Here is an 18,122-nt window from a genome sequence, read left to right as displayed (position 1 = left end):
GGAAGTCCGCTATTTTGATTTTTTTGGGGAATTATACATCATTTTTGGCCTTTTTCATTAAACTTTGCACAGACAAGGCATGGAAAAAACTAACATTTTAAATGGTCCTTGTTCCATGTAACAGTACCCCAACGTGCCAGTACCCTGACGTGCAAGTAACCCAACGTTGTGCTCAATAGCGCCCTCTATGCATTTTTATGGAGCATTTCCAATTGTATGATTCAAGCGATACACAACTAAAGATGACTTGACCTAGATTTGTGAAAACTGGGAGGCATACCTATTAGCTTAAGACCTACAAAAAGTATTCTGTAGCCGTATGCTAAACCTAAAAGGAAGTCCGCCATTTTGAATTTATTTTGGGAATTGCGCACCATATTTTGCGTTTTGATTCAACTTTGCACACACAAGGCTTGTCAAAAACATTTTAGATGGTGCTTGTCCTATTTGACAGTACCCCAACGTGCCAGTACCCCGACGTGCAAGTACCCCAACGTGGCCCGGGTTGCGAGGGCCCTTTATAGCTGCTCGCAGCTCTAGTTATTTATTTATTTTTAATCTTGAGAGGGGATGAAACATACTATCAAGAAAAGTACAGTAATTGTGCGTTTCTTACAGCATATGTATATACGGCATTTCCTTTTTCAAAGATAACTTTAAAAGTTTAATGTATAGTGTTTCAAATGCTTCGTGAGGAATTCTTGTCAGATGTAAATGAAGAAAAGTCCAATTTTTGGGTTGCATGAAAAACAAGTAGTCCAAAGTCCAAACATTCATATGTAGAATTACATGTTGCTACTCAAAGTATGGTGATAACGTTTTTTTTTGTAGGTTAATGGCACACCACTGGTGTTAGGCCATCTTCCTATTCGAGTTATGTAAGTAACAGACAAATGTGTGCATCTTCATATATGCTTCTTGTTGCATAACATGTGTCTCCTGTGCAGAATTGGACAGCATTGCTACCAGTTGGCACCTGTGACGTACCTTCACCCTCCTATACAACCACCAACACCACAAAAATCCAAGTCTTCACAGTAAGTATTAAGTATTCTTTAAAAAAAAAAAAAATCCTTGAGTGGCCACACTTACACTTTTGTTTTCTCAACAGGAGAAAGAGGACTAGCGAGCCACACAACAAGCCTTATATTAAAAAGCCACCGAATGCCTTCATGCTCCTTATGAAGGAGCAGCGGCCGGTCCTGAAGGCCCAAATTCTTAATGCAGGCGCAGTTCCTCAAGACAGCGCCACAGTCAATAAATCTTGGGTCAAAAGGGGAGTGCTCTCGTCCTCTTTGCTTGTACGGCAGTGGAATGCATGCGTGTGCTGACACTTTCGATTACGTCTGCAGTGGAAGTCACTGACAGTTGATGAGCAAAACAAGTACTTTGAGGAATCGGAGCGGCTCAGCCAAGTTCATGCCATCATGTACTCTGACTGGTCGTACAGAGAGAATTACGTGAGTCCCGTTTGTCGTTTAGTCGGAGCACAGTGGAACAATTAATTACTTGTGTAATGACTGTCTTTCTGTTTTGATTGATCAATATTGATGATTGTTTGTTTCTCTATCTCTCTGTGTCCACTAGATGGTGGAGGCTCATCTGCCACAGTCAGTGAAGGAGATCCTGATGTGGACAGTGGATTTCTTTCGGAACAACCTACTCAGCTGGATTCGGGAACATGGTGGATGGGTGTGTTTATATCTGATTTCATTTCTCTTTTCAGCATTTAGCTTAATTCCCATTTGTCTGTCTCCCATGAACACAGAAACTTGCATTCACATAGCAACCACTACACACTAGCGATGGGTTCAACATCGCATGACATGAGTAGAGCTGGGGAGCGCCCTCTTGTCCACCGGGCTGAACCCCATTTCTAATGATACTACCGGCTTACCGGTTGTACTACACTTTGCTGCTCACTCTGTCGTTAACCGCCCCCAGTGAACATGTCTGTGATCTTAGCGCATCTTTATATTTGGTTTCTCTATGTTGCCACTCCTTTTGCTGTGAAACTTGCGGAAAGCTACAGCGGGCAGCGCAGGGAAGTAGAGGTGTTAACCTTAACTGGTCTCACAAATTGATTAAATTATCATGTGAATGATTCGATTGGATATAATCACAATGCATCATGTTGCGAGTCCCATCAGTTTTGATGTGGTGTTCAAACAACGATGTTATAGTCTGTTTAAAAAATGGTTTTGTTTCTACCAACAGATCAACAGTTTCTCCGAGTTAGCAACATCCTCCATGCGGACCGTGGGATTGAACTCCCAACTCTATAGCCTCGTCGTCATCTTTTGTGGTGGCCTCGCTATTGGCAGTTTTATCACCTGGAAGGTGATCAGACACTCTTGAGGACCCCCTGCAAAACATGTTACATGTTGACCCAGTTGGCACTATTTTTTTTTTTTTTTTTTTTTTTTAGGATTTTATGTGAAAAATTGAAACCATTTTGGTACCACTATGTCAAATACAGCACTTTGGTATTTTCATACTTCTGTTGATATTGTATTTTACCAATCATATTTATGACCAGTAGGTTGTCCTTATTGTGATTGCAACACCAAATTTAAAAAAATGGCAACATTTATTGTCAGGGCTTAGTCTCTAGTTAGTTTGCAGGGCAAAAAGAAGAAGCCAGTGTGGTCCCGTCAAGCCACCAGCAGTAAGTAGAAAATCCACTCACAGCCTATGTAAAAAGTGTATCTCAGTAAATGTTCATCTTATTTCAAGGGGAATTCAGGGCGAAAATTTTCTTTGAGAACTAGTCTACAAGATATTTTGAAATTTGTGGAATAAGAATTAGGCAGTTGAATCCATTCATGACATTTCGTCCTGTATGTTTGCCTTTCAATAGAAGACTTGAATATCATATCTAAAAATATTGTACTGGTGAAAATAAAAAATATCTTAGGACAGAATCTTGCATTGAATCTCACCAGATGATGTCAATTGGTCCCATGAGTGACGGTTGTTTTGCGTTTTGTTCACACGTGTGCACCTGAAGTTCCCGTGCAGACCCCCATGCCGTGCACATCCACCCCGCATGAGAAACCAACGGTGGATCAGGTCTCCACCCGCTCAGAGGAGGTGATGGGATCGGCCGAGGCAACTTCGACATCTGAGAACATCCAGAATGAGGGGCTTGAGGAGGACTTGCTCGCCAGTGTCTTAAAGGAGCTGGAGGAAGCATTGGAATCTTCCGCCTCCTCATCCACCAACAGCCTGGATTAGGAGGCCATGACCTCCTACCTTTTTAAGCAGCTGGAAGTCTTGGAGGCAGCGGAAGCGGCGGCCGAGGAACCCTCAGCCTCGTCCACCTGTAGCATGTTTGAGAGGCCTGAGGAGGACTTGACCTTCGCATTTTTTAAGGAGCTGGAAAACCTGGAGGTTGAGGCCACGTCGTCTTCAGCCTCCTTTTTTCCTCATTCACCTCCTGCTCCTAAGGCACGGAGTAGACATGGACAAGGCACAGAGCACGCTGGGTGACTGGATTATTCTTTTTTTTATTTTTACATCTACTCTTAAGTGCGTGTTAATGTTTTAAAAAAAATATTTTATGAATTTTATTTTGTGTGTAAATAATAAAAGCAAATGCAAACTGTACAGAAAGTTGTATTTTTATTATTGATGAAAACAATGTGCTACAAACAGTGGCGAGCGATGACTTTTTGTAGTGGACATGCTGAAGACTCACATATGTGAGCGCCCGTAAGGGCGCGAGCGAAAACTTTTTGGGGTATTTTTATTATTCATTTCAATATTAAATATTATTTTATACCGCTGTGTAGTAGTGATGGCAAAATGAAGCCCCGTAAAGCAGTGAAGCCCTGCATTGAAAAGCTTCACACACACGTAGGGGCTTCAAGATGATTCATTTCCTCGACTACGCCATCATGTGGACAGAAAAATGTATAACATGCTTGGTGCATGCAATAAAATGGTGGTGTGTAAATCATGCTCTAAATACAAAAGAATATATATTTGAAGAGTGTTTTAACATGAATTGTTCTGTGTTACTTTGTCTATGTTTGTGCTTATGCAACAAGTGAAAATGTGAAAAAATGAGGTAAAATAAAGTGCTTCTTCATTTTTATTTAAAAACAATATTTTTTCCAAAGTTTTTGGACTCAGGCGGTTTCTTTTTGTGCATAGAATTTCACCTGCTTTTGAGAAAACTCTTTCACATGGTACTGATGAAGCAGGGGTGCATAGATATGAGACAGCAAGTTTGTATAAACTTGGAAGCGCATATTTCTGTGATTCCCAGTACTGAAGGGGATTTTCAACTCTGGGGATATTTTCTTCTCTTTCTTGCTGGTTCCTTGAACTCCATCGCAAAAAAAGAAGCTCGTCGTCGTCGGTCAAATCGAATGCAAAATGCAAAGAAGTACCGCAGTAAGGGACCCGAAAACACAAAAAGTGAAGGGGAATCCATAGCGTTTCTTTGCCGCTTTTATTTCGAACTACACTCAAACCTAGCGAATCATTTCCTGAATCAGTCACGTGGTACACCCGCTTCGCGGGGCTTCAAACGTCATCACGTACGTCATCGACACACGCATTGAATCGCCGTTCATGAACCACTCATCTACATTACTCGGCACACGCTTCAGGGATTCGACCCGAGAAGCACATCACTACTGTGTAGGTATAAAATTAAAGCAGAAATATTCAGGACTGACGCAGGTTGATACGCACACTGTAATGTAACCAGTTCTGTGGTGTATGAAATGACAAAATCCCAATTTGCCAATTCGTTGAAATTTACAGTATTCGGAACTGGCTCGTGACCATGATGTAAACTCAAAAGGAGAAGGGGAAAAAATGACATAGCAGAAAAGCTGCTAGAGGTTTCAACCAACAATAAAGTTTACTGACCTATTTGGACACCCACCTAGCCACCAATGTTTCTTCGTATGTACTTTCTTGAAAGTGAGGAACGAAATTCGTCCTCGTTTTCGTTTACTCCAGTAGGACGACCACTTTAAATGATATTTTCGCTGGATCGCGCCGGAGGACCGCGGAGCACAGTCGAGAACGCTGGAGCCTCCTCGGGCATGAAATATGCCCATTTGCCGGCCCTCTATCTCCGGGACGCAAAGTCACTGACTGCTAGCCAGTGCTAGTTATAATATAACCAGCACAGTACAACAGCTCTCGATGCTAGCAGGAAAAAAAAAAAAAAAAAAAAAGTACAACAACAAACAACGCCTCTTAACGCGAGACCCGTGTTGCGTTCACTAACAATCAGACATCCTATTGCTCAACGTAAATGGCAACCTCACTTAGTTCGTTACACTTCCTTTCCTCAAAGGTTCTCCGGGAAAAGGGCACTCATATGGAGCCACAACACTGTCAATAAGATTTGGTATTGGAAAAAAAAATGTAATTGTAGAAAAAGCTGCAGTGGCATTGAAACAAGTATTGGCATTGTAAAACAAGAATTGGCATTGTAAAAGGTTGTATTGAAAAATAAAATACAAACATTGAAAAAACATGGCGGTTTTAACGCCACAAGGTTATATGTAGAAAAACACAGACTTACTGGCGGTTTAGGAGTTCCAGGTGAACTTTTATCCGCGAGTCTCTCGGACAATCTGCCACAAGGAATTCGGTACAGTATTGCCTTTAGCCGCCAGAGGCCGCGCTCCCTCCTGTCTGCAGGCTGTTAGCGCGTTCTCGCGCTCAAAGCCCCGCCCCTCACCCCGCCCCCGAACCCTCCCCCCTCCACGTTAAAACACTGTCAATAAGTTGAAACTGAAAAAAGAAGTGAAACTGAAACCCAGCGAGTTGAAACTGAAAAACCGTGAAACTCGAAAAAAAGAGAAAGCGTAAAAAAAATTGCAGATTGGCATTGAAAAAGACATCATAATAAAAAAATAATATGGTTAAAGAAAATAGTGTTTTTTCAATGTTTGTATTTTATTTTTCAATACAACCTTTTACAATGCCAATTCTTGTTTTACATTGCCAATACTTGTTTCAATGCCACTGCAGCTTTTTCTACAATGACATTTTTTTTTTCCAATACCAAATCTTATTGACGGTGTTGTGGCTCCATAGGCCCTGGATTCGCCCCAGAGATTTTGAGATTGGCTCACGTTTGAAGCAACAGAGTTTGGAAAGTAAATACGCGACGATGTTGTCGCTCGGCCTTTTATAGCCTTTTTTTTTTGTCATCCTACTACTATATTAGCAGGATGTTAAAGTTGTAACAACTACTAACATAGCGTTCCCACATTGGTAAAGTCTGTAATTGACATAGAATGTAGACTGCACAGACAGTTTCCATGCAAACGAAACACTGGTTTGGATTAATTCCAGAAGTCGGGACCATAATTCATGCAAAGGTTCATGGGGTATATAGGTATAAGGTGGATATGAAAAATGGAAGAGATGACTTCGGCCCATATGCTTGAAAAAAAAAAAAAAAAAAAAAAAAAAAAAAAAAGCTTGAAGATGTAATTTCTGCACACACAGCTCACATTCTTCATTCTTTCTCGAGCTCCCGAATCGAATCTCACAGCCTGTGAACCATCACAACCTTGTTATTAAAACAGGTAGATTGTATATGCTGGCAGACACTTCTGAGTACAAATACTATCTAAAATTGGATTGTGATAATCCAAAATGTTTTAACAATTACAAAGAAGACAGATGAACAGCATAATGTTATTTATTTATTTATTTATTTATTTATTTATTGTTTGTTTGTTTGTTGTAAGTTGGGAGGGACAGAGGGAAGGGAGGGACAAGAGAAATAAGCCATTTTAGGACGTGCTCAAGAGGCATTCTGGTATTTTAAATAACATTTAAATAAAATTTTCTCCCCTTCCTTTTTTAATTATTATTTTTATTATTATTTTAAACTTCCTTATGCTATATGTTTTAAAATTTGCTGAATACCGTTTTAATATTGTCATTGCATGTTCTCTTATTAAATTTTGTAACCTACTTTTATTTACTCTTCTTCCTTTGAAAGTTAACTACTGTGTTTGTTGATGCTTATGTGTTGTCTTTCCTTGTGTAAAGCACAATGAGTTGCCTTGTGTATGAAATGTGCTATACAAATAAACTTGCCTTGCCTTAGGAATAATTTTCACTCCGGCTACAGTTTATGATGCTTCGATCCAGAAAACGACCATAAAAACAAGTGACCCAAAAACAACTGTGCGGAGTACATGGTTGCGGAGTACCATCCATTTAGCAATGGCTACTCACGTCCTCAAGATGGCAGTAGAGGTTGTTGTGGGTTTAGTCGTCAACCACCTATACTGTTGAGGAAGAAAACGAGAATTTGGTGACTGCCCGACAGGAAAAAAGAGAAAGGGCTAGCGCATTTAGCGGCAGCGGCAGCTGTCGTGGCTTCGGTGACGTCACTTCCGCTCTTGCCGCGGCACCAGCGACTTCCATTCCGCGTATTGCCGCGGCATCACGTACGTCACTTCCGCTTATGTCGCGGCGTCGGTGCTGCCGTTGCCTTTCCTCTTTCTCTCGCGGACATGTCGCGACTCCATTCGACTTGGTGCCGCTGCCATTACTCATTGTATGCATTTATAAATGGATTACGAGGCTTTTTGTGTGTGTTTGTTTTGTTTAGTCACTTTGCTAAACACTTCACTTCCTTATTTTCGATGTTTTTATTTATTTATTATTATTATTATTATTATTTATTTAAGTGCTCTGGAAATTAAGTTGAATTAAGGTATTGCACTCCATCATTAGCAATCACTTCCGTGGACCGGTCCATTTTTGGAACGGTGCCAGGGAGATGCCAATCCGCCATTGTGACACGGCTCAATATACTGAGCTACATATAATACTGGATAGCCGATAAACCGTTCACGCCGGCGCAAGCCGTTGAAGCCACAGAGCTGTCAGCTATCCAGTATTACATACAGATCAGTGGCCCAGCGGACGAGCCGCAGCCGCCATTGTGGCATCTCATGGCCGACAGGAATAGGACCATATTTGGATATCAAAGTGTTTTTTGTTTGTTTGTTTTTTAAATCAATCTTTATTGTACAAATGTTTTAAACATACACATCTATATGAAAAACAAATATATCCATGTGCGATACATGACGAAAAAGGTTAATGCTGTTGAAATATATTAGATCGATAGATCATGGGTTCTCTCTCTCTCTCTAGTGTGCACAATGTGACCAATGATGTCCTGCTTGAGTATTTGTAATTTCAGAGTTCAATAAATTGTTTGAAAACGTATCTCATTCATATCGTACATATTTGTTTATAAATGTGTCATTGCATGTCATTCCTGTGTAAGTCACAAGATGTCGCTGTTGCATTTGACATGTTGCCTTCGCTCAACAGAGTGCATTACTTGTCTCATCTTGGCTGTACTGCATTGTATTCTGTGTTCAATAATAATAAACCACCTAACACACAAAAAAAAAAAATCGTGGACCGGTCCATATTTGGAACGGTGCCAGGGAGATGCCACAATGGCGGACGAGCCGAAGCCGCCATTGTGGAATCCAAATATGGTCTTGTTCCTGTCGGCCACAATGGCCGACAGGAATAGGACCATATTTGGATGCCAATGTCTTGTTGTTTTTTTAACCAATCTTTATTGTACAAATGTTTCAAAATACACATCTATATGAAAAATAAATATATACATGTGCGATACGTTACGAAAAATGTTAACGCTGTAGAAATATATAGACAGACAGACAGACAGATAGATAGATAGATAGATAGATAGATAGATAGATAGATAGATAGATAGATAGATAGATAGATAGATAGATAGATAGATAGATAGATAGATAGATAGATAGATAGATAGATAGATAGATCATGGGTTCTCTCTCTCTCTCTAGTGTGCACAATGTGACCAATGATGTCCTGCTTGAGTATTTGTAATTGCAGAGTTCAATAAATTGTTTGAAAACGTATCTCATTCATATCGTACATATTTGTTTATAAATGTGTCATTGCATGTCATTCCTGTGTAAGTCACAAGATGTCGCTGTTGCATTTGACATGTTGCCTTCGCTCAACAGAGTGCATTACTTGTCTCATCTTGGCTGTACTACATTGTATTCTGTGATCTATCTATCTATCTATCTATCTATCTATCTATCTATCTATCTATCTATCTATCTATCTATCTATCTATCTATCTATCTATCTATCTATCTATCTATCTATCTATCTATCTATCTAATATATTTCAACAGCATTAACCTTTTTCGTCACGTATCGCACATGTATAGACAGATAGACAGACAGACAGACAGATATATTTGTTTTTCATATAGATGTGTATGTTTAAAACATTTGTACAATAAAGATTGATTAAAAAAAACAAAAAAAACACTGACATCCTGCAGCTCGTCCGCTGGGCCACTGATCTGTATGTAATACTGGATAGCTGACAGCTCTGTGGCTTCAACGGCTTGCGCCGGCGTGAACGGTTTATCGACTACCCAGTATTATATACAGCTCAGTATATTGAGCCGTGTCACAATGGCGGATTGGCATCTCCCTGGCACCGTTCCAAATATGGACTGGTCCACGGAAGTGATTGCGCATGATGGAGTGCAATACCTTAATTCAACTTAATTTCCAGAGCACTTAAATAAATAATAATAATTAAAAAAAAAAAAAAACATCGAAAATAAGGAAGTGAACTGTTTAGCAAAGTGACTAAACAAAACAAACACACACAAAAAGCCTCGTAATCCATTTATAAATGCATACAATGAGTAATGGCAGCGGCACCAAGTCGAATGGAGTCGCGACATGTCCCGAGGGAAAGAGGAAAGGCAACGGCAACCACCGATGCCGCGACATAAGCGGAAGTGACGTACATGAGGCCGCGGCAATACGCGGAAGTGAAGTCGCTGGTGCCGCGGCAAGAGCGGAAGTGACGTCACCGAAGCCACGACAGCTGCCCCTGCCGCTAAATGCGCTTGCTCTTACTGGGAAAAAAAGTTTGAAAAACTTGAGTTGTTGTAACTTGTCGGTGTCACAGTAAAATCTCATCTGTTTATATCCCTTGACTGACGTCGTCGTTGGTGTGAGTGTGCCAAGAAACGAGACGTCGATAGAACACCGTTACTTTGGTTTTCTTTTAATACGATGGCGTGCGAAGGTAATGGTCTATCAGGTAAGCTTGACATCGAAAGAGAAACTGTTAAATGTCGATACAGTATATACAGTACTGTGTAAAGTTTAATAATATTCTAAATAGTAACGTTGTCCGCATTCCAACTAGAATAACAGTGCTGTACCAGACTCCAAGTAAATAATAATAATAAAAACGTTCTTCTTATTATTGATGTTTGTTTTAATAAAGTTTTCGAACAGTTGCCTATCGAATTAAATGTGTTGAATTCCTCCACAGATGAAAGGATCGGAGAAGCCCTGATAAAGGAGTAAGTCCTCTCTTCGTGTTCATTCATCCCCCCCCTTCTCGAGAAAAGCCTCGCAAGGCAATGTTTATATTATTTTCTCACTTACCACGCAAAACAACACATCTGCCTTGCTAAAACTTAGTATTTTGGTTTAAGTTCATGTCGGGGGAATCTGAAAATCAAATGTGTGATTTTTGATCAATGAATGTTGACACAAAAATTTTCATTAATGATGTCGTTTTTGTTTACGGCATGCTATTACAGGCCATTGAGTGACATATTTGTATTAGTTGCAAATTAATCTAAAAACTACACCCATAGGTATTGGTAAATTATACAACCTAGATCATCTGTCGAATGCCTTTTTTTCTACACTTGTAGCCCATTATTTTGTGTAGGTGTACTTAATTCATGAGGTGCCTGTAGGTTCAACCAAGTCTTTCTGTATTTTATTATTTTTGTATCCAGAAAGGGTTGTTGTACGCCAAATCACATTCCCCAAAAATCTAAAAAATTTAACCAAGCAGATTTGAATTTTAATGAAACTTGGTGTATTTGATGAGAGTGATGGGACAACACTAAACATCACATTTGTAATCTACGGAAGATTAAGTCAAGTAAGCCTATTTACTCATGGAATTATTCCTTAGTGTTCTCTTGCCTTGGAGATGTGGAGATGTATTAAAACTGGTTCCTGACCTTATTATTATTCAGAAAAGTTTGAATGACCCTGAGGTACTGTACGCTAGTTTAAATGCATCATATAAATCTGTTGGTTGTGTAGGCCTAACCCAAAAAAAAAACACCTCCAATGAAGTCAATCCGTTGTTCAAAATTCTGAAACGTATCTGCAAATTCAGAATAAAGTGCTGTAAAGGCCACGTGATGAACATGATGTCCAAAATAAGATTAACATGCTTGTAATAACGTCAACTAAATCAGACAAGTTCAGCTTTGTAACATCTGGATTGTCCAGGAAAAAACAGAGACTGAAGAAACTTCTTCGTGTTGGTTTGACAAATGGACAAGTTGGTTGCGCATAGTCCATATAATGCAGAGTTATAATTTAGACTAAGAGAAGTTAGTCAAAACAATTGTGGTTGTTATTTCTGTTAGGCTGCACTATGCCACTACTGCCTGATACGCATGTTTTCACTGCTGCCTGATAAGCATGTTTTACTTTACAATTCATTTTGTTGGCGAGATACAGAGCAGTGGTAGGCAAACTCGGTCCTCGAGGGCTTCACTTAACTCTTTCTCATACTGCAAAAACCTAAACCTATGCAGGTTTGAAATTTTCCTCGTTTAAATGAATTGTTTTATTTACTTGGGTTGTCTTTTATGAGACGTTTTGAATTAGTTTGATATACTGAAATGAATGATAAATGCAAAATGATACATCGGAAATCAGGAAATGCATTTTCACAGCAGTGTAGTTGAGTGCAAATGAGTCACACTTCCTGAGGAAGCTTAGACAGTTTTGACTATTTGATCTCTTTCTCACTAATTCTGGCGACTTTTTTTTTTTTAATAAATCAAAAGTGACATTTTCTAGTGTTTTTAGGGTGTGTGTTTTTTTTAACTCATATGTTTTTTTTGTTTTTTTTTGTTTTTCCTTTTAATGCTAGAACATACAGAAGGCTATGATGGAGCCTTTCAAATGCAAAGAACGGTTGCAGAAATGGTAGTTGTTACACAAACGGCAGGCAGTTTGAAGCAGAGCAAAAAAAAAAAAAAAAAAAAAAAAAGGTCAATTCCTCACAATTCTAAATAGATTTGTGAAAAATTATTAAACTTAGCTATATTCTAATGCTAATTGCTGTAAAACGGAAACAGATAGAAATGTACTTTTTTTTTTTTTTTTTTTTTTTTCCCCTGATGAAAGAAGAGACTTTAATCTTTCTTTTGACAGGTTCCATGTTTTTATAGCAATAGAACACAATATTCTGTGGGCTTTGCAAAATCAGTCAAAACCCAGTAAAACAGCCGGAAGCGAACGGGACTGCTTCTGTGAAAATGGCTGGGAGTGAATGAGTTAAATGCATTGCCTATTATGCAAATTATGCAATGAGGTCATTTAGTGACTTCTATCTACTTTTAGGACAGCAAATAGCTATTTTCTTTACTGGGGACTTGGCAATCCTGAGCGCAAATTCTTCGACGTATGCAGCAAGGTGTCTACCAAACGTAAATATGAGGGCAATGCGCGCCGCCACAACAGGGGATAATTTGAACTTGATAGCAAGTCAGAGAGTTAATTGGTCCGTTTTTGCTCCATTAGCTAATATTTTTCAAAATGACATAGGAGGAAACATCCAGTAAAAATACTTTTTATTTCTACTCAAGTACGTTTCAGAGTCAGATTTTTTTTTTTTTTTTTTTACTTGAGTGATTATTTTAGGGAGTACTTTTACTTTTACCTAAGTTGTTTTTTTACACATGTAATTGTACTTTTACTCAAGTAGAGAATGTCAGTACTTTTCCCACCTCTGGTACTGTATAACAATTGCCCAATATGTGTGAGGAAGATACTCCTTGACACTGTGCAATAAGGTACAGTACATTGGTCTGATTTGGAAAAGTTTTGGATTACTTGATTATTATTGTTGCTTAATTGATTCATTTTGACAGCTCTCAACGTATACCGTTTCACATGTGCAATCAATATTATTCAATGTGCAATACATTTGTGCACACATTGTCCATTTTGCCCTGCCTGGCATTAGGGTGGTATCTCATTGAGTGGCGCAGGCTTGCAAAGGTGTGCGCATGTAGCAAATGTTGGTACTGCAGTATTGAGTCAGGACAAGTTTCGTTCAAGATTGAAAACGTTGCAAAGGCGTTTGAAAGACACTCAGAAATCATTTGTATTCACTCAAACAGCTTTACTTGTCGCCATCAGATTTTGAATATGTTCAAAAAATAAATTGCGAGCATTAAGATGGTTTACGAATGTCTGGCAAAGCTCTTTGCAATGTTTTTCAGTCTTTAATGAAACCAGACGAAATGCCATCACTGGCTACATGCGCACACCCTCACAAGCCTGCGCCACTCAGTGAGATACGGGCTTAATGGCCATCAAGTAATGTAACTAATGGATCAGCATACAGTAGATAGATTGCAACCTACAAAGCGACTCGTTCAGTGGTCTCAATTCTCACAAGCTGTAGTCCTGTTCTTTCCCCAGGGTCATTGAGGAAGAACTAAAGGATGTGCCGTCAGAAGATATCCCTCCTCTCACTCTTCTGGCTGTGGAAGTAAAAAGTGCTCAGGAGCAGAAGATTGTGACCCAGTTGGGCAAAATGATCCGAATCATTGGTGACAGGGTCAAAGATGACAAGGAGTTCCAGGAGTAAGTTTTCTTTTTCATGCTGTGGGATGCCTATGGAATTGAATTGATTTTCATTTTGCTTAACAGTGCAATCGATGGTGTAGGCTGTGTGGGGGGATCAAAGTGGGAGAAATTCAAGAAAGTTGCCAACAAAGTCTTTGAACATGGCATTACCTGGGAGAGAATAGCTGTGCTCTTCTATGTTGCGGGGAAACTAGCACTCAAGGTGGGTCTGTTTTTTTTTTTTTCTTGTTTTTTTTTTTGTCTTCTTTTTTTTTTCTTCTTTTTTTTTTCTTTTTTTTTTTTAAACCACTCCACCACATTTTTACTGTCTCCTGTTTAACAAAGGAACATTTTTTGATGTTCTGTGCCTCTCTTATGGGAACATCCATCCATTTTTTTAACCCCAATAGGGCTGTCACTAACTAATTTTTTTTTAGAATCAATTATTGATTATGCCATTGATTACTGTCACCCACCAGCCTCACAAATCCATTTGGGGAAAATGTCTCACAGTGATAAGTACAAAAAACACTTTGTTAAAGTTCATTTATATTGAAACTATATGTGCAACAATTAATTGGATAATTGATCAAATTAATCAAATTATTTTGATAATTGATGAATCGTTTAGCTTATTTAATTTAAAACAGTCAAAATCCTCACATTTCTGCAGTCCTCCAAGAAAGCAGACTTATCTTTGTTTTGAATCAACATCGCATAAATTAACATCTGCTGCTCATTTTGGATGATCAAGATTTTTGCATATTTTCTCAAATTACAGACACCACCATTGATTTATGTATTATCTCTTGTTTTTTTTTAATATATATATATATATATATATATATATATATATATATATATATATATATTTTTATTTATTTCCGGTGTAAATATATGTATGTATGTATGTCGCACGTCCACCTCCCAGTTCTGAGGACTCCGGTTCGAGTCCAGGCTCCGGCCTTCCTGGGTGGAGTTTGCATGTTCTCCCCGTGCCCGCATGGGTCTTCTCCGGGTACTCCGGTCTCCTCCCACATTCCAAAGACATGCGTGGCAGGTTAATTGGGCGCTCTCAATTGTCCCTAGGTGTGCTTGTGAGTGTGGATGGTTGTTCGTCTCTGTGTGCCCTGCGATTGGCTGGCAACCAGCCCACGGTGTACCCCGCCTACTGCCCAGAGCAAGTTGGGATAGGCTCCAGCACCCCCTGCGACCCTTGTGAGGAATAAACGGTCAAGAAAATGGATGGATGGACATATATATATATATATATATATATATATATATATATATATATATATACACACATACACACACATATAGGGAGGGAATGGTTTAAAATAAATATTAATGTAATCACTACTGCCACAATTACTCCGACACAGAGACAGATTTCCGGTGTAAGATATTTTTGGACAAGACCCAATGTACACACTTTGTCTTTCTTAAATATGTCCAAACCATGGTGAATCAAAAGACTGAATCTACCAGTAGTATAAATCAGCTAAAATATGGGTGGGTGGGGGGTTGGGTGTTGGGGGTCGGGGGTGGTGTTCGGGGATTTGGGGGCCGGGGGTGGTGGGGCCTGGGTCGTGGTGGGTGGCGGGTTTGGGTGGGGTGCGGGGGGGTCGTGGGGGGATGGGGGATGGGGGCTGGGGACCGGTGGAGCGCTGTGGGGGCCCGCTGGGCCTCGTTCTGCGGCCTTGGGCTCGGGGGTGTGGGCCGGGGCTGGGGCGGGGGTGTTCCGGGCGTCTGGGTCGGCTCGCCGACCGGTGTCTGCTCGGGTGGCTTGGGGGTGGCCTTGGTGCTGCCGCGGCCTGGGGATTTCGGGGGGGTGCGGTGCTCGCTTTGCTGGACCGCGGTTGACGGCTTCTTTCTTTGGTGGTGGTCCTTATGCATGCCAGATCCGTCGCACCAGCATCTACTGAAACTCAACAGATGTTGCCTCTCCCTCCCACAGCCCCTTGAATCAGTGGGTGCTGGTGTCTGTGGATCTCACTTTGCTTTATCTATCCTTCCCTCCTTCCTCTCTTTAGTTTTTCCTTTGGTCACTTGAGATCTCAATTTATTGGAAGTTTGAGGTTTCTGGGGTTGGCATAAGACTCTGGTTTTGTAACCACGCAGGAGGGGTTTTGTTGGTGCTGGATTTCACTTTGATGGATTGGATGTACTGGCTTCTATGGATCTCACTCTGCCTTATCGATCCTTCCCTCCTTCCTCTCTTTAGTTTTTCCTCTGGTCTCTTGAGTTCTCGCTAAATTTGCTGGAATTTAGAGGTTTCCGGGGTTGGCGTAAGACTTTGATTTTGTAATCATGGGGAAGGCAGGAAGTGTTTGGTCGGTGCTGGATTTCACTTTGATTTATCTTTCTTTTCTCTTTATTTTTTTCTGACCTTTTCTCTGGTCTCCTGACCATTTAAACCTCACGACTCTGGCAAGATTCTGAAGTACCTGGTTAAGGCGAAGGGTAATGGGATATTTATAAGGCTTTAGGTGAATTAATGAGTATAAATTTATACGGATTTGCACGCACACGCACGCACGCGCACGCACGCACGCAAACGCATGCACGCAAACGCACACACGCAAACGCACGCACACACACAAAAAAAAAGAGTAATGATGATAAGACGTTGAATCGGTAAGACTACCGAATGAACAATTCTGAGCTCTAAAAAAAAGAAAAAGAAAAAAAAAGAAAAAAAAAAAAGAAAACGTCTGTATCACTCGTGCGCGCATTGGATGTGACTGGGCGCTATGGCCCGAAATTCATATGATATCAATTGCATCCCTTCATGGTAATGGTATATTTTGAGTTAATATCTAATATATTATTCATTTTTGGATAGTTCTAGTTATTTAGTCCTTTAGAGAAGCTAATTTGATCGATCAATATTGATGATTGCTTGTTTCTCTATCTCTCTGTGTCCACTAGATGGTGGAGGCTCATCTGCCACAGTCAGTGAAGGAGATCCTGATGTGGACAGTGGATTTCTTTCGGAACAACCTACTCAGCTGGATTCGGGAACATGGTGGATGGGTGTGTTTATATCTGATTTCATTTCTCTTTTCAGCATTTAGCTTAATTCCCATTTGTCTGTCTCCCATGAACACAGAAACTTGCATTCACATAGCAACCACTACACACTAGCGATGGGTTCAACATCGCATGACATGAGTAGAGCTGGGGAGCGCCCTCTTGTCCACCGGGCTGAACCCCATTTCTAATGATACTACCGGCTTACCGGTTGTACTACACTTTGCTGCTCACTCTGTCGTTAACCGCCCCCAGTGAACATGTCTGTGATCTTAGCGCATCTTTATATTTGGTTTCTCTATGTTGCCACTCCTTTTGCTGTGAAACTTGCGGAAAGCTACAGCGGGCAGCGCAGGGAAGTAGAGGTGTTAACCTTAACTGGTCTCACAAATTGATTAAATTATCATGTGAATGATTCGATTGGATATAATCACAATGCATCATGTTGCGAGTCCCATCAGTTTTGATGTGGTGTTCAAACAACGATGTTATAGTCTGTTTAAAAAATGGTTTTGTTTCTACCAACAGATCAACAGTTTCTCCGAGTTAGCAACATCCTCCATGCGGACCGTGGGATTGAACTCCCAACTCTATAGCCTCGTCGTCATCTTCTGTGGTGGCCTCGCTATTGGCAGTTTTATCACCTGGAAGGTGACCAGACACTCTTGAGGGACCCCCCCCCCCCCCCCCCCCCCCAACATGTTACATGTTGACCCAGTTGCCACTATTTTTTGTTGTTGTTTTTTTAGGATTTTATGTGAAAAATTGAAACCATTTTGGTACCACTATGTCAAATACAGAACTTTGGTATTTTCATACTTCTGTTGATACTGTGTTTTACCAATCATATTTATGACCAGTACGTTGTCCTTATTGTGATTGCGACACCAAATAATAATAAAAAAAAGGCAACATTTATTGTCAGGGCTTAGTCTCTAGTTAAAAAGTTAAGATGGCATTTTTGTTGTGGTCCAACTGTGTTTAATATTTTGAAGATAAGAGATTTATAAAAAAAAAGAAAAAAGATTGGGAGTCTTTGTTTGGCAAATAAATTGTTTACAGATATTCTTACAGTTGTTTAGATTTCACTCTTTCATTTCGAAATAGTTGGCGCTAAAAAAAAAGTTAAGCTTTGTTAATTCTAAAAAATTACAAGAATTTCCATCAAAAGCAGGGAAGCTGCCAGAAATAACCACGCAAAACAAAGTCCCTTTGATGTATGTCCACAAGGCACTCAACAGGTATAAAGTGAGGGAATTTTGTGTTAGAGCTCCTCGTGTTTACACTTGAAATGAAGGATCAATAACTTCTATTGTATGGTACATGCTATTGACAGTGGATATAAGAGCACACCACAAATG

General features: G+C 40.0%; 1 protein-coding gene and 1 long non-coding RNA gene across 3 annotated transcripts; one reads left to right on the top strand and one right to left on the bottom strand.

Moving 5' to 3' along the window:
- Positions 1-635: 635 nt before the first annotated feature.
- LOC144029416 (uncharacterized) lies at positions 636-5,186 on the bottom strand. The gene is made up of 3 exons (XR_013286995.1): positions 4,885-5,186; positions 2,943-3,445; positions 636-2,365 (listed from the first exon to the last, which is right to left on the bottom strand). It is a non-coding gene; the product is annotated as an uncharacterized LOC144029416 (long non-coding RNA).
- Positions 5,187-9,901: 4,715 nt separating this feature from the next.
- LOC144029390 (apoptosis regulator BAX-like) lies at positions 9,902-17,433 on the top strand. 2 transcript variants are annotated; one of them, XM_077535721.1, is made up of 6 exons: positions 9,902-10,129; positions 10,382-10,412; positions 13,579-13,743; positions 13,810-13,948; positions 16,660-16,764; positions 17,290-17,433. In XM_077535721.1, exons 1-6 carry the CDS (start codon positions 10,117-10,119, stop codon positions 17,428-17,430), a joined length of 594 nt encoding a protein of 197 aa, XP_077391847.1. In that variant the 5' UTR covers positions 9,902-10,116; the 3' UTR covers positions 17,431-17,433. The 2 variants fall into 2 exon arrangements, with proteins under 2 accessions (XP_077391847.1, XP_077391846.1); XM_077535720.1 differs by having other exon boundaries at positions 9,902-10,144.
- The last annotated feature ends 689 nt before the right edge of the window (positions 17,434-18,122 follow it).

Source organism: Festucalex cinctus, chromosome 1 (assembly GCF_051991245.1).
Source record: "Festucalex cinctus isolate MCC-2025b chromosome 1, RoL_Fcin_1.0, whole genome shotgun sequence".
Lineage (NCBI taxonomy): Eukaryota > Metazoa > Chordata > Actinopteri > Syngnathiformes > Syngnathidae > Festucalex > Festucalex cinctus.
This window is presented reverse-complemented; position numbering and strand designations above follow the sequence as displayed.